The sequence below is a fragment of the Tachypleus tridentatus genome, chromosome 13 (genome assembly GCF_004210375.1).
Source record: "Tachypleus tridentatus isolate NWPU-2018 chromosome 13, ASM421037v1, whole genome shotgun sequence".
Lineage (NCBI taxonomy): Eukaryota > Metazoa > Arthropoda > Merostomata > Xiphosura > Limulidae > Tachypleus > Tachypleus tridentatus.
The window spans coordinates 113,302,859-113,316,859 of NC_134837.1; the positions used below are offsets into that span (position 1 = coordinate 113,302,859).

At 33.1% G+C, this 14,001-nt stretch overlaps 1 protein-coding gene across 1 annotated transcript; it reads right to left on the reverse strand.

Moving 5' to 3' along the window:
- Window positions 1-310: 310 nt before the first annotated feature.
- LOC143239946 (sodium- and chloride-dependent GABA transporter 1-like) lies at window positions 311-12,676 on the reverse strand. The gene is made up of 13 exons (XM_076481620.1): window positions 12,424-12,676; window positions 12,186-12,317; window positions 11,837-12,062; window positions 9,803-9,935; window positions 9,350-9,484; window positions 8,322-8,425; window positions 7,995-8,125; window positions 7,592-7,704; window positions 4,320-4,451; window positions 3,495-3,597; window positions 2,382-2,482; window positions 745-915; window positions 311-430 (listed from the first exon to the last, which is right to left on the reverse strand). Exons 1-13 carry the CDS (start codon window positions 12,596-12,598, stop codon window positions 383-385), a joined length of 1,704 nt encoding a protein of 567 aa, XP_076337735.1. The 5' UTR covers window positions 12,599-12,676; the 3' UTR covers window positions 311-382.
- Between the last annotated feature and the right edge of the window lie 1,325 nt (window positions 12,677-14,001).

Consider the following 14,001-nt stretch of genomic DNA (forward strand, 5'->3'; position numbering starts at 1 on the left):
ATCATGTACTGAAAGAAGACCTGGTGTTAGTAATATTGTCATTTTCTAAAGGAAGATCTAGTGTTAGTAATATAATCATGAATTAACGGAAGACCTAGTGTTAAAAATATTATCATGTACCAAACAAAGATCAAGTGTTAGTAATAAGATCACGTACTAAAGAAGGATCTAGTCACTAGATCAATTATACGTTGACAATCCAAGAAATACTTCACATTTAAATGTTAAAAAGTCTATGAATCTAGTGTTAGTAATATGATCACATAGACTTTAACATTTAAATGTGAAGTATTTCTTGGATTGTTAACGTATAATTTCCAATGTTTGACAGTTGATTCGTTTGAGTTTTGGGAAGCTCGAAATCTTCACCAAGTGCCTTTGTTTATATCTTGGAAGGTCGAAGTCTAGGAGTTATGCCAGCAATCAGCCGCTGAAATGAAAAAAAAACAAAAACGAATTCAATAGTTGAGGTATAACTTCCTAATCTGAATATTAACCTCATTTATCATCATAAATATTATACCTGGAAATATTAACATAAATGATATTTATACGTAAAGAAACTGGTGTATTTTAGTAATATCTTGTTGAAACTCTACTACAATATGATCATGTACTAAAGGAGGATCTAGTGTTAGTAATATGATTATGTACCAAAGGAAAACATGATAATAAGTTTCAGTATAAATAATTTATCAATAATATTTAAAATTTTACTTTTGATAAAGACGAAAAGCAACTCACGTCCTTCAGAGAACCTGGTGTTACCAGCATGAAATAAACAGCATAGGATGGAATCCATACCATGGAAGCCAAGGCTATCCCCCAGCCTAAGAGTTCTCCCCACCAAGGATAAACGTAAGTCTCTGCATACACCAAAGGCTTGTATCTCATAACTGAAAACAGGAATATTCCCTAAAGGAAATATGTATTTAGAATTAGAAAAAAACACTCTCTGTTCTCTGAATGAAACTGAAATAAAATTGAACATCATTGTGTGTGTATATATATATATATATATTAGCTACTAAAGATAAGGTATTTATTTATATGTTTTTGATCCTGTGAGAAATGTAACTGAGTTAACATAATGCCAGTTTTATCGAGTAAGTGAGAAAAATGATCTGTTATCACAATTAACATATAGTATTCTCACTTGCTGAAGGTTCAAAGTTCATTTCGTTACTTACAGTGAACAAATGTACAAATCCAGGTCCTCCATTATCCTTAAATACTTTTATAACTCCACCAAAGGTGAGGGTCAATACAGTTTACCGTAACTGAGATATGGCGTGGCTGTTTATGTCAATGTCAGTGGCCGAAATAATTAATACTATTATGCAATCTGTTTTGCTGAAATACAACTAGTTCTCAATATCAGAAGTGGCGATTGAGGCTCATAAAATGTTTCGCCATCTATTGAATGACACCTCAAACAAAAATCAATAAAAAAATCACACTTTGGGTTTGGTTTTGTTTGAGTTTCGTGCAAAGCTACATGAAGTGTATATGCGCTAGCCGTCCCTAATTTAGCAGTGTAAGACTTCAGGGAAGGCAGCTAGTCATCATCACCCTCCGCCAACTCGCGAGCTTCTCTTTTACAAACGAATAATGGAATTGACCGTTACTTTATAACATCCCCACGGCTGAAAGGACGAACATATTTGGTGTGACGAGAATTCGAACCCACGACCCTCAGATTTACACAATTATAAAAATAATTGTGTTATGTGTAGCCATCATTTCTTTATCACATAATTATAAATAAAAGTATTGTGTGCTCAACATGAACAGGACTTTCAGTATGTCAAGATCCTGATTATATACTTATTGATAAAAGCTTTAAATGTAATACTAAAATTGCGATTGTTAAAACTAAATTTAATTTTCAATGAACGGTGCCATATTTAACACATAAAACATTAATGTTTATATCAGAAACATATGAATGGTTTGAGTTCTGTACTTTGAATCATTTTGGTGCAACATTACTAAATTACACAATCCGAACACATTTCCCATGGTGCTCATTCCTTTGGTCATGTGTAGCTAGAGCATACACCTTTGATCCTGCTAGCTTCTTGTGTGAGGTTTCAAAGAATTGTGCCTTTTGAACCCTTGTAAGTGCCACAAACAAACTCCGATATCAGAGTTCGATTCAACAATCATGGAAATCTATCCTTAAATTTCCATTACTACAGTTGGATTTTCGGTCGAATTTCGTCCTCTTCTTCTTGAAAAGGAGTCTGTGGCATTTAGGTGAGAACGTTCCTTGAGACCAAACCCGAACTCACCATTGAAATACCAATAATCGCGTGCTGATATAATCCACTAATTCCAATGTTATACTGTTATTGGTAATATATGGGTATCAAACTTACCAAACAAACGGCTGGAGAGACAAAAACCCAGGTAGCGAGGAAGTACCAGTTAGGCCGATATCCTGTCATCTCTTCAATGTTGCTAGACAACCTTTTTACACCTGAAATAATTTATTGTTATTAATATTTTAACAAATTTATTGTTTTACTTGTTGTTACCTTCACGTAAAAAAAACCATTTGACATAAAACCTGAAATCTACAAATTAAAAGTATATTTGTTAATTAATAGTTTAAGTTTATAATGAAAACAACTGAAAATCCCACAAAGATTAAAACAAAAAAGGCCCCTGGTGGTTAGGGCGCTCGACTCGTAAACTGAGGGTCGCGGATCCGAATCCCCGTAAAACGAAACCTGCTCGCCCTTTAAGCCATGAAGGCATTATAAAGTGATGATTAATCCCACCATTCGTTGGTAAAAGAGTATCCCAAGAGTTGACGGCGAGTGGTGACACCTAGCTGCCTTCTCTCTAATCTTATACTACTATATTAGTGATGCTAGCGCAGACAGTCCTTATGTAACCTTCGCAAATTTAAAAAACCAAAACAAAAAGTAAGAAGGTAATTTAAAGGATGAATAGCGAATCTGATCCTTTGTGGTGATAAAGTTAAAAAAAACAAACTAGAAAAAGTGAAGCGAAGAAAAAATTAAGTTGTTAAAAACTATTGGCTTTTGAGTACAATAATACAAGGATTAAATGTAATGAATAATTAACTATCATATCTATAAAGAAACTTGACTGAGACACAATCTTCTACGGTTAACTTGAGAATAATATATCATCATCTTTAGGGAGAGCTTGCACATAGTACAACAGCACATTCTAGAGTTAATTTCAAAATAATATATCATCATCTTGGATATAGCACATCAGCACATTCTAGGGTTAACTTGAGAATAATACAACAGCATGTTCTAGGGTTAACCTGCATATAATAAGATACCACCCTTCAAGATTAACTTGTTTATTGTACAACAGCTCCTCCTAGGATAAACATACGTAAAATACATCGTCACATTCTACGGAACAGAATAACAACATATAAATAAACAGATATATAAGAAGTGGGAAGTGACGTAAGAAATAATGCAGGACATGAATTTGAAACTTACCATAAACCCATGTAATAGCTATAGTTTGAAAGAAAACAGTGAAGAGTAGAGTCATTCCACTGGCAGAATAATAATCCATCAGTTGAAATATGTACATGCCCCCCTGAAAAGTAAAATGATTATTTTAGTGACTAATACAATCAGTTTAAAGAAATCCAATCAGAATTATTACTTAACAGTTTCGTTTTTATTAAATATATTTTATTACAAGTTACAGTTTTCATATTCTAGATACAAGATAACACCATGGTAAAGCCACAGAAATAAACAGATATATCAGAAGTGGAACGTTACTGAATAAATATAATAGTATTGGGAGTTGTGCTTATGGTAAGTTTTATTTATTACGTCATTTTTACAGTGAATAAGATTTGTTTTAGACTACCCACCCAATATTAGACATCATGCACTACACACCCAACATAAGTCTTCATGTATTACACATTATCATGAGACATCATGCACTACACATCATCATGAGACATCATTCACTACACATCATCATTAGACATTACATACTAAACACTAAACATTTGACATCATGTGCTACACATCATCATTAGACGTCATGTACTACAGACCTATCATTACATAACAAACTGAGATAGTTATAGATATCTTTCTACAGGAACTAACATCTCACTGTACAGCAGTACCTAACTGTTATCATCATTGACGCCATTAATTATGACATCATTACTGAAGACATCTTGGATAAGATGACGGCTTGAGGAACATTTTTTTTTGACGGACAAATGAAACATCTACCATAATGATAGCTTCCTTCTACTCGTTTATTGATTTTTTTAATATTATAGTACATACCTTAGTGACCATTGGTAGGCCTAACGTGTATAAGATGATGACAATTCCTATCGTAAATGCTTTTCTTCGCGATCTCAAAAGAGACGGCCATTCATCCACGATTCCCGTGATAAACGATTCCACGGTACAGAACTGAAAAACAAAAACTGACCAATATCAGTACACATGTTGTCATAACATACAGATCAAAGTAGTTTAATAACATAGTTAGACAGATCTATATAAATTGTATATGTACACTGCTGGCCAAAATCTTAAGATCAATGAACAAAAAGAGAAAATATGCATTTTGCGTTGTTAGACTCAACCACTTATTTGAGTAAAGCTTCGAAAGAAGACAATAAGAAAAGGGAAAATAAAAATAAAAACCTTTTTTAGCATTGAATAGGGAAAATGTGAACACTATGAAATTAGCCTAAATACCAGTTGATCAAAAGTTTAAGACCGTAATGAAACAAAGCGTTAATCGGTAAACACGTAACGAAATTTAGTCATTTGTGTTCAACCATTAGCGTTGTCAACATCTCCCACTGACATCTCCTGTGTAACACTGGGTACAAACATGGCAAAGGCGAAAAAGTTGACAGAGTTTGAACGTGGCAGCATTCTCGAGCTGCAAAATTAAGGTCTCTCTCAACATGCCATTGCTGGTGAGACTGAGCGTAGTAAAACTGCTGTTGCAAATTTCTTAAAAGATCCTGAGGGATACGGAACGAGAATTTCAAGTGGTCAGCCCAAAAATATATCGCCGGCGTTGAGTAGGAGGATTCGACGGGTTGTCCGGCAAGACAACAGCCGATCGTCGAACCAGATTAAGGCCCTTACGGACACAGAATGTAGCTCAAGAACAATAAGACGGCATCTACGAGAGAAAGGCTTTAAAAATCGTAAACGTCTTCAAAGGCCACGCCTCCTTCCACACCACGAAACAGCTCGGTTAAACTTTGCTGAGAAGCACCAAACACATGGCATAGAAAAGTGCGAGAAAGTTTTGTTTTCCAATGAGAAAAAAGTTAACCTGGACGGTTCAGACGGCTTACAACGTTACTGGCACGATAAGGATATCCCACCGGAGATATTTTCTACACGACACAGTGGAGGAGGTTCCATCATGATCTGAGGTACTTTCTCCTTCCATGGAACAATAGAACTCAGACTATTCAGGGGCGTCAAAGAGCATCTAGCTACATTGGCATGTTGGCGAGAGCATCCTTGTTGACTGAAGGTTCCCGCTTGTGTGGAAATAACTGGATCTTTCAGCAGAACAACGCTGCAATCTACAATGCCCGCAGGACAAAGGACTTTTTCATGGCGAATAACGTGATTTTTTTTTGACCATCCAGCGTGTTCGCCCGAACTGAACCCCATTGAAAATGTTTGGGGTAGATGGCAAGGAAAATCTATAGAAATGGACGTCTATTTCAAACAGTGCATGATATCCGTAAAGCCATCTTCACCACTTGGAATAATATACCAGCCAGCCTTCTGCGAAATCTTATATCGACCATGCCAAAGCAAATGTTTGCAGTTATTCGCAATGACGGCTGTACAACTCACTAATGAGACCTCTTGTTGGGCATTTCCTACCCTGTTTGGGACTTCTTTCTGGTATGGTCTTAAACTTTTGATCAGCTAGTATTTAGACTAATTTCTTAGTGTTCACATATTTCCCTATTAAATGCTAAAAAGGTTTTTATTTTTATTTTCTCTTTTCTTAGCCCCCCGCTAGTACAGCGGTATGTCTTAGGATTTACAACGCTAAAATCAGGGGTTCGATTCCCCTCGGTGGGCTAAGCAGATAGCCCTTTGTGGCTTTGCTATACCTAAAATACACACACCCTTTTCTTATTTTCATTTTTCGAAGCTCTACTCAAATAAGTGGTTGAGTCTAACAATGCAAAATGTATATTTTTTTATGTTCATTGGCCTTAAGATTTTGGCCAGCAGTGTGTATATATTTAGTGAATTAATGTTTTATAATAATAAAGTTTCAAACACACACGTGTTATTATTTAGTTTGAAAACGTAATATTTCATCTTGCGTGAGAGGACGTTTTAAGTTATAAGTTTCTGAAATAGAAGTTTATCTCTATGGATCACTGAAGAATGATACTTTGAAATTTCTTGCATATTGAAATATTTAACCAGCGATAAACAGTTAAACAATATGTGGTTTTGCATCCATTGTTTGATTTGTTAGATATAAAGAACATAATGTAAACTTATGTGACGTGCAGCAACAAGTATATGTACCACACAACAAACATGTGTTAGAGGTAGCAGTTGAAACATACAACAATCTGAAACTAGGACTAGAATAACGTGGTGAGATTTGTTGCAGGTATCAACCACGTAACTCATTAATGACATATGTAACAACTTACAAACATATGTAGCAACTGCAAGAGGTATTAACCATGTAGCTGATATAGTTCATTACTGTGATATGTGGCAAATAACTAAAACATGTAACACGTAACAGCCATGTAACTTGTTATTAATATATGTAGCACGACAGGAAAACTTAGGAGGTATCCATCGTGTAGATGATACCTGTTATATGTAGCAAGTTACAAACAATTGTAGGATGTAGCATACACACGTATTAACAATTGTATTTTCACTCAACACGTGACTTGCGAATAAATATTTGATAGGGCAGAGGAGGAAATAAAATATATGATATTAGCAACACACCAGAAGGGCTGGTTTTGTTAAACTGAAAAATTATATGTTACACGCACACCAGGGAATAATATATGGGAGTCATGGAGTAAAACAGTTCGTAGCTTCTACCGTTAGCTCATGTTGCTACTCAGGTTGTCAGTGCAATTAATGACAATGATATCCTTTCATTTCATCAACTACAAGTTTTACAAATTTCACGTACTAGCCTTACGTTCATTGAGGGATTGGCAGAATTTATAAATCCCAAAAAACAGTCGCAACTTGCTAATTGTTTTCCCCATACCTATCGGTTCTCTCGTATATCTCTTGTTCTTTGTTGAAATGTGAAATTGGGTAAACTGTAACGGGCTTACTAAATAACACCCGCACGTTAACGTTACTCGCGTTTTAAAAATGCTGAATGTGTTTATTTCACTTCCAAGGAGATTTCATGCGTTGAACCACGCACAAGACGTTAAAAATCCCACCAAGCAAACGATAACAGAAACGTATAAATTTAAAACAAAAACGAAAAGACAGTGTTTAATCCCTGAATATTTCACAATGTTGACGTACATTAACACATAAACATATTATCTGCTCACCTGACTGTTTATGCCGAGGATTAGCAGCATGAAGAAGAATACAGTTGCCCATAGAGGTGGAGGTGGCAACTGTAAAACAACTTCAGGATAGGTGAGAAATGCCAACCCTGGACCTGAAGAAAATACACCGTGTTAGATTATATCTAAACAAGGACCGTGTTTGTACTCTGAAAATAACACAGCAGGTCACTGTCTGATAATACTTAGTGTATATTAAGATGTTGATACACTGTAACTTAACAATAGACGTTTCATTTTTAAATGTTTTAGAACCAAGATTAAAAAAAATATATATTAATAAAGTTTGTTCTGAAATATTCTGTTACACGTTGATTTTGTACAGAGACAGAACTTTTACTGTTTATATAAACAACTGAAGCACAAGAAGACTGAATTATCTTACCGGACTTTACAACGTCAGCAACTTCAGTCCCGTCGCCTTTCAAGTATGCCATGTGTCCGAGGACGGAAAATATCACACTACCAGCAAATATGCTGGTAGCAGGGTTAACAAGACAAAGAATATATCCGTCTCTAGAAATAAAGATATAGAAACAATAATGAATGTGTGCAAAGTGTACAATTTTATCCATGGAAACAGAAACACTGAAAGAATAACGAATACAGAGTACGGTGAATTATTACATTGAACATTTTTGTGCACATCATTGTTAATTAATTAAATTAAAACATAAGAAAACATTTAAAAAAAATTGTTTGCTTTTGTTACCGGAAGAAGTTGTGGCTAAACTTGTTGTAGCTTCCAAGAGTTACGACGGAACCGAAACCAATACCAAATGTAAAAAATACTTGTGTTCCTGCTGTCACCCAGACCTAATAACATTAATATAATAAATTAATACTGATTACACAGAGTTCACTCATGAGAAAATTTAACACTAATTTAGTTTCGTTTCGTTTTGATTAACGAATTATTAACTAGTATTAAAACTTGATAGCAAATAAACGAAAAAAAAAAGTCGCTTGACAGTTACTGATTAACAATGGCACTGTTTTCACTAAAGACGTAAACTATAGCTTCATTAGATGGGAAGTTTTATTTGTTGCCCAGCCTGGTTGTTAGTGTTTGTCTTCAGCGTCAGGGTCATTAAAATGTCCAACAACCTTGAACATCTAACATTAATATTTACTAGTGTTTATATCGTATATGAATGTAATAATAATAACATTAGTATATTAATATAATGACAAGAACATTTATATATGAATACAATAACAATAACATTGGTATATGAATATAATGACAATAACATTTATACATGAATACAATAACAATAACATTAGTATATGAATATAATGACAATAACATTTATACATGAATGCAATAACAATAACATTAGTATATGAATATAATGACAATAACATTAGTATATGAATGCAATAACAATAACATTAGTATATGAATATAATAACAATAACATTAGTATATGAATATAATAACAATAACATTAGTATATGAATGTAATAACAATAACATTAGTATATTAATATAATAACAATAACATTAGTATATGAATATAATAACAATAACATTAGTATATGAATATAATAACAATAACATTAGTATATGAATATAATAACAATAACATTAGTTAATGAATATAATAACAATAACATTAGTGTATGAATGTAATAACAATAACATTAGTATATGAATATAATAACAATAACATTAGTATATTAATATAATAACAATAACATTAGTGTATGAATGTAATAACAATAACATAAACGAACCTTGGGATCGAAAAGTTTGTCAAATTGTGGTGTGATGTAAAAGAGTAGTCCATCTCCAGCGCCCTCTAACGTCACTCCACGAATAAAAAGAACGATTAGAATGACGTATGGAGTGACTGCTGACACCTTAATAATCTGTAAACAATAAGCAAATAATAAAGTAAAACAGTCCAAAGATATGAAATAATTAATGCTAGAAACATTAAATATTATTGGATTAAATAAAAGGTGATGTTTTCTTATGATTACTGTAATGATGTTTTATGTCATTAGGTGATGTTTCCTTATGATTACTGTAATGGTGTTTTATGTCATAAGGTGATCTTTCCTTGTGATTACTGTAACACTGTTTTATGTCATAAGGTGATCTTTCCTTGTGATTACTGTAACACTGTTTTATGCAATCTTTCCTTTTCCTTTTGTTTCCAAGTTTTATTTTAGTTTAAATCTCACCTTGCCACTACTCTGTAGACCTTTCCAGATGACCAAATAAACCAGAAACCAAGCAAGTAACAAACACAAACTCAGTTCCATGTTTACACCTCCCAAGTCATGTATTCCTGAAGTAATTTGTAATGTTCGACGCCTTCAAAAAGAGTAATAAATACTGTATTATTGAAATATACTATTTAACCAACTTCAGTTAGAGTTTCATAATTTTTAATTTTTGAGTATTAAATGATAAAACTGTCTACTATGGTATTATAAGTACCTTTCAAGCCAATAATAGAAACAAGGAAGGTTATTTAAAAACCAATTATACCTAGAAATATATGTCCTAAAATTTATCTTACTAGATTAACAATAACAAGGTTAATTGGGTAAAATTCTCATAAGGTACATGGTGCACCATAAACTGGCACATAAGGTCTCCATTATTATTACAGTCATTGTTAGTTAAGCCTATTCCTAGATGTAGCTACAGAAAGCATCATCTGTTTTGAACAGAATTCTACACACTAATCTCATATTGTGAAAAGGAAGAGAAACAAATGCAATGGTAGTTTGTGAGAATACTCACATGCAAAATAATTTTGAAACACTATTTCTAAACTTCCCTAATTAAAACATGTGTACCTCTGGAGGAAGTGTGCTTCCCCTGGAACAATTACCTTTTTACGTATAATGACTTTGAATGATGTGCTTGTATTTTAACCAATCTCCACACAATATACGTATAACAAACATTATAACAGAATTAAAATTAAACAGTTATTTTGAGTTATCAATCTTATTTCTCAACCATGAGTCACAACGAATAATGTAAGTGGTCATTACATTATGTTATCAGACAAAATCCAGACACTGATGTCAGACTAGTCAGCAGGTATGTAAAATCATTTAAGGGTTAGAATTTGAGTGCTTACAAACGTAATATCTCAACTCCTACTGCCTTTCATAGGGCTGCAGCCAATTGTGAGAAGGCAGTTATGCTTAATATTCAGATACAACCTTAAAGTAGAAATAAAAGCATCCTAAAAATTCTAAAAGTTAAAACTTCCAACCTCCACTCTTTTATTTAAAAAATGATATTAAACAAAATTTAATCAAATTTAAAATTAAATTTTTGATAGAAAGATGTTTGAATTCAAAATTTAACAATTATTTTACAAATATTTAAATTTTCTATCATTTATGTAAAAAAACTTCTATTATTATTAATTTTAGCTGTTAACATATCTGCTAAAAGAAGTATCTTACATTCTCATACAAATTATCAAAAGTAATCAATTTTTTTTACCTTTAACTTTGTCATTGTTAGTAGCTATTAAGCACAAAGTTACACACTGAGATATCTGTTTCTTGCATTATAAGTCTGCTTTTGTTTTGTTTTTGAATTTCGCACAAAGCTACTCGAGGACTATCTGTGCTAGCCGTCCCTAATTTAGCAGTGTAAGACTAGAGGGAAGGCAACTAGTCATCACCACCCACCGCCAACTCTTGGGCTACTCTTTTACCAACGAAAAGTGGGATTGACCGTCACATTATAACGCCCCCACGGCTAGGAGGGCGAGCATGTTTAGCGCGACTCGGGCGCGAACCCGCGTCCCTCAGATTGAAACTTAAATGTAAAGGATTAGTTGTTTGTCCTACATACTTAAACCACATATGTTATAAGTTAATAAATAAATCATATTATCATTTTACACAGTGGTATATCTTAAAATAAATGTTGAAAATTCATTGTAGCTGGACAAGTTATACATCTTGGACTATCGACAATATAATTTTCATAAATTAAAGTAGAAAATATAAATTACTGGTAAACAGTTAACTGGACTAAAAACCAGTGTACAAATGTGGAAAATAAATAAATAATAACATTATGTTGATAGAAAATAGTTATTTAATTGTACTCCCATTGTAATATATATATGTATATATATACATAGAAAACAATATTTTGAGAACACTAGAACCAAATACGACTTATATTTATTGATCGAAAATAATAGATTCATCTGAAAAATAAAAAATTAAACCTACTCCCAGAATTCGGTTACAGGTGATTTTGCTTCGGTGGCTGTAATATTGAGATTCGTAATGTTGGTTCCCTCTTTCATGCAGTATTTTGTGTTCCACCAATTACCACACGATTCCCAAGGCAGTTGTGACGTCATTGAGAACACGAAGTAAAATAAAGTCCAAGCTATTATCACCACGTAGTAGATATTATTGAGACAAACGATGGTCATTGAAGCAAAGCCAATTCCTAGTGAAAGTGTAGATTACATAATGTAAGAACTGTTGACATATTTGAGACACAAGTATGAGTTATATATATCCGGAAAAGGTGAAAAATACTAAGGCATTAGAAGTAAACAACAATAGCTACCTTTAAAGATAGGAACTAAATTCCAGACCCCGATACCACCAACGCTGAGGTACTGACCAATGGCCACTTCCAGGAAGAATAGAGGAACAGCACACAAGACTAAACAGATGAGGTAGGGAAACAAAAATGCCCCTAAATAACAAACAACAACATATAGTCCATTAGAACCATCGATTTAACATTTAGTAAGGTAAAGGTTTCATGTATATTATGTTGGATTAAACCACAAGACACATACCTCCACCATTTTCATAACACAAGTATGGAAATCGCCATACGTTTCCAAGACCGACAGCGTAGTTGATAGAACTTAAAACAAAGTCCAGTTTTCCTTTCCATTCCCCACGTTCTGGTTCTTTCTCCTTATCTGACTTTCTTACCGACTGGTTCATTTCATCAGGTGTTGTGATCATTTCCACTCCATTTTCTACACTGACGGTTTCTGATGTTTCATTTTCAGGAGATATGTTATCCAAAGACGTAACTTTAACACAAACAAATGCTGTAGAAAACAAAATACCTTGTCAAGACATATATGTATATATATATATAGTTGAAAAAGCGTACAGTTATATACATGTATAGTTGAAGCGATGAAGAAATAAATACATCTCAGAAAACCAGTAAAATAAATTTGTTTAAATGTTCTATTTCATTTATTCCATTAGACACAACTTCTATGTGCACCCACACCCTAAATTGTTTCATTTAAAACCATTTTCATGTGCACATATACACAATAATTTATCCAGGGAGACATTAATTCAGTACAATCAAATGCATTATGTAACTGTACGTTCCAAGAGATGTCACTTATGTATATTTACGTTTTATTCAAGTAGATCAATTTTTAAGTTTCGTTTGTTAAAATTTTTATATTTTAAACTGCCACAATTTCTTCTTTGTTTATATAGTTTTCTAAATTTCTTAAACAAACTTTCAAGCATAAAAAACCTAGAAATGAAATTCAGAAAGATAATATTAAATCTGACAATATATTTAACAAAATAATTCCAACATTGCAAAGTCGTTGTTATCCTTATGTACATTTATTAAAGCCAGGATTGGTCAGAAATTAGGATTTCTCTTCGTTCTGCACTTTATTGGTTGATTTTCTGTTCACCCTTTGATTTAATAAATCAGTAAGTAAAAACCATGAACAGTAGAGTAGAAAGGTGTTTTCTGTTGTTTGTTGTTCGGTTGCTGTGTGAAGTTCATGTCCCGTGCTTCAAACGTCCACTATTTTCCTAAGTTAGTTAATACAGTAGTCCTAATATATTCTTAAGTGAGATTTGAAAGTGAAAAAAACTCTGCCCCGTAGCAAATTTTATTTCCTTGATGTCATGACAGGTCTGTTAAAGAAAAGTTACCAAAACCAGAAGGTCGTTTTGTCGGTCAGTTCTGTTTGTGTCTCAATAAAACGTACATTACAAATCTTACTCCAGTTTCCTTATTTTTATAAACATCAGTCACTTAAAAACTTCTTAGTGTTAAATAAAAAAATTAGTTACTTACGATGCGATGGTGACTTCCTCATTTTAAAATAACAATATCCAGTCGTCTAAGATGTAATTTTCACCTTCAACTGTTATAACAACAAAAAAAAAAACATTTACTTATGATTTGATAGTACCTTCCATATGTTAGAATATCAATAGTTAGACGCTTAAGGCGTAGTGTTCACTTCCAACCGTTATAACAACAACTAAAAAAAACAAAACATTTACTTATGATTTGATTGTACCTTCCATATGTTAGGATATCAATAGGTAGTCGCTTAAGGTGTAATATTGACCTTCAGTTGATCGGAGAACAA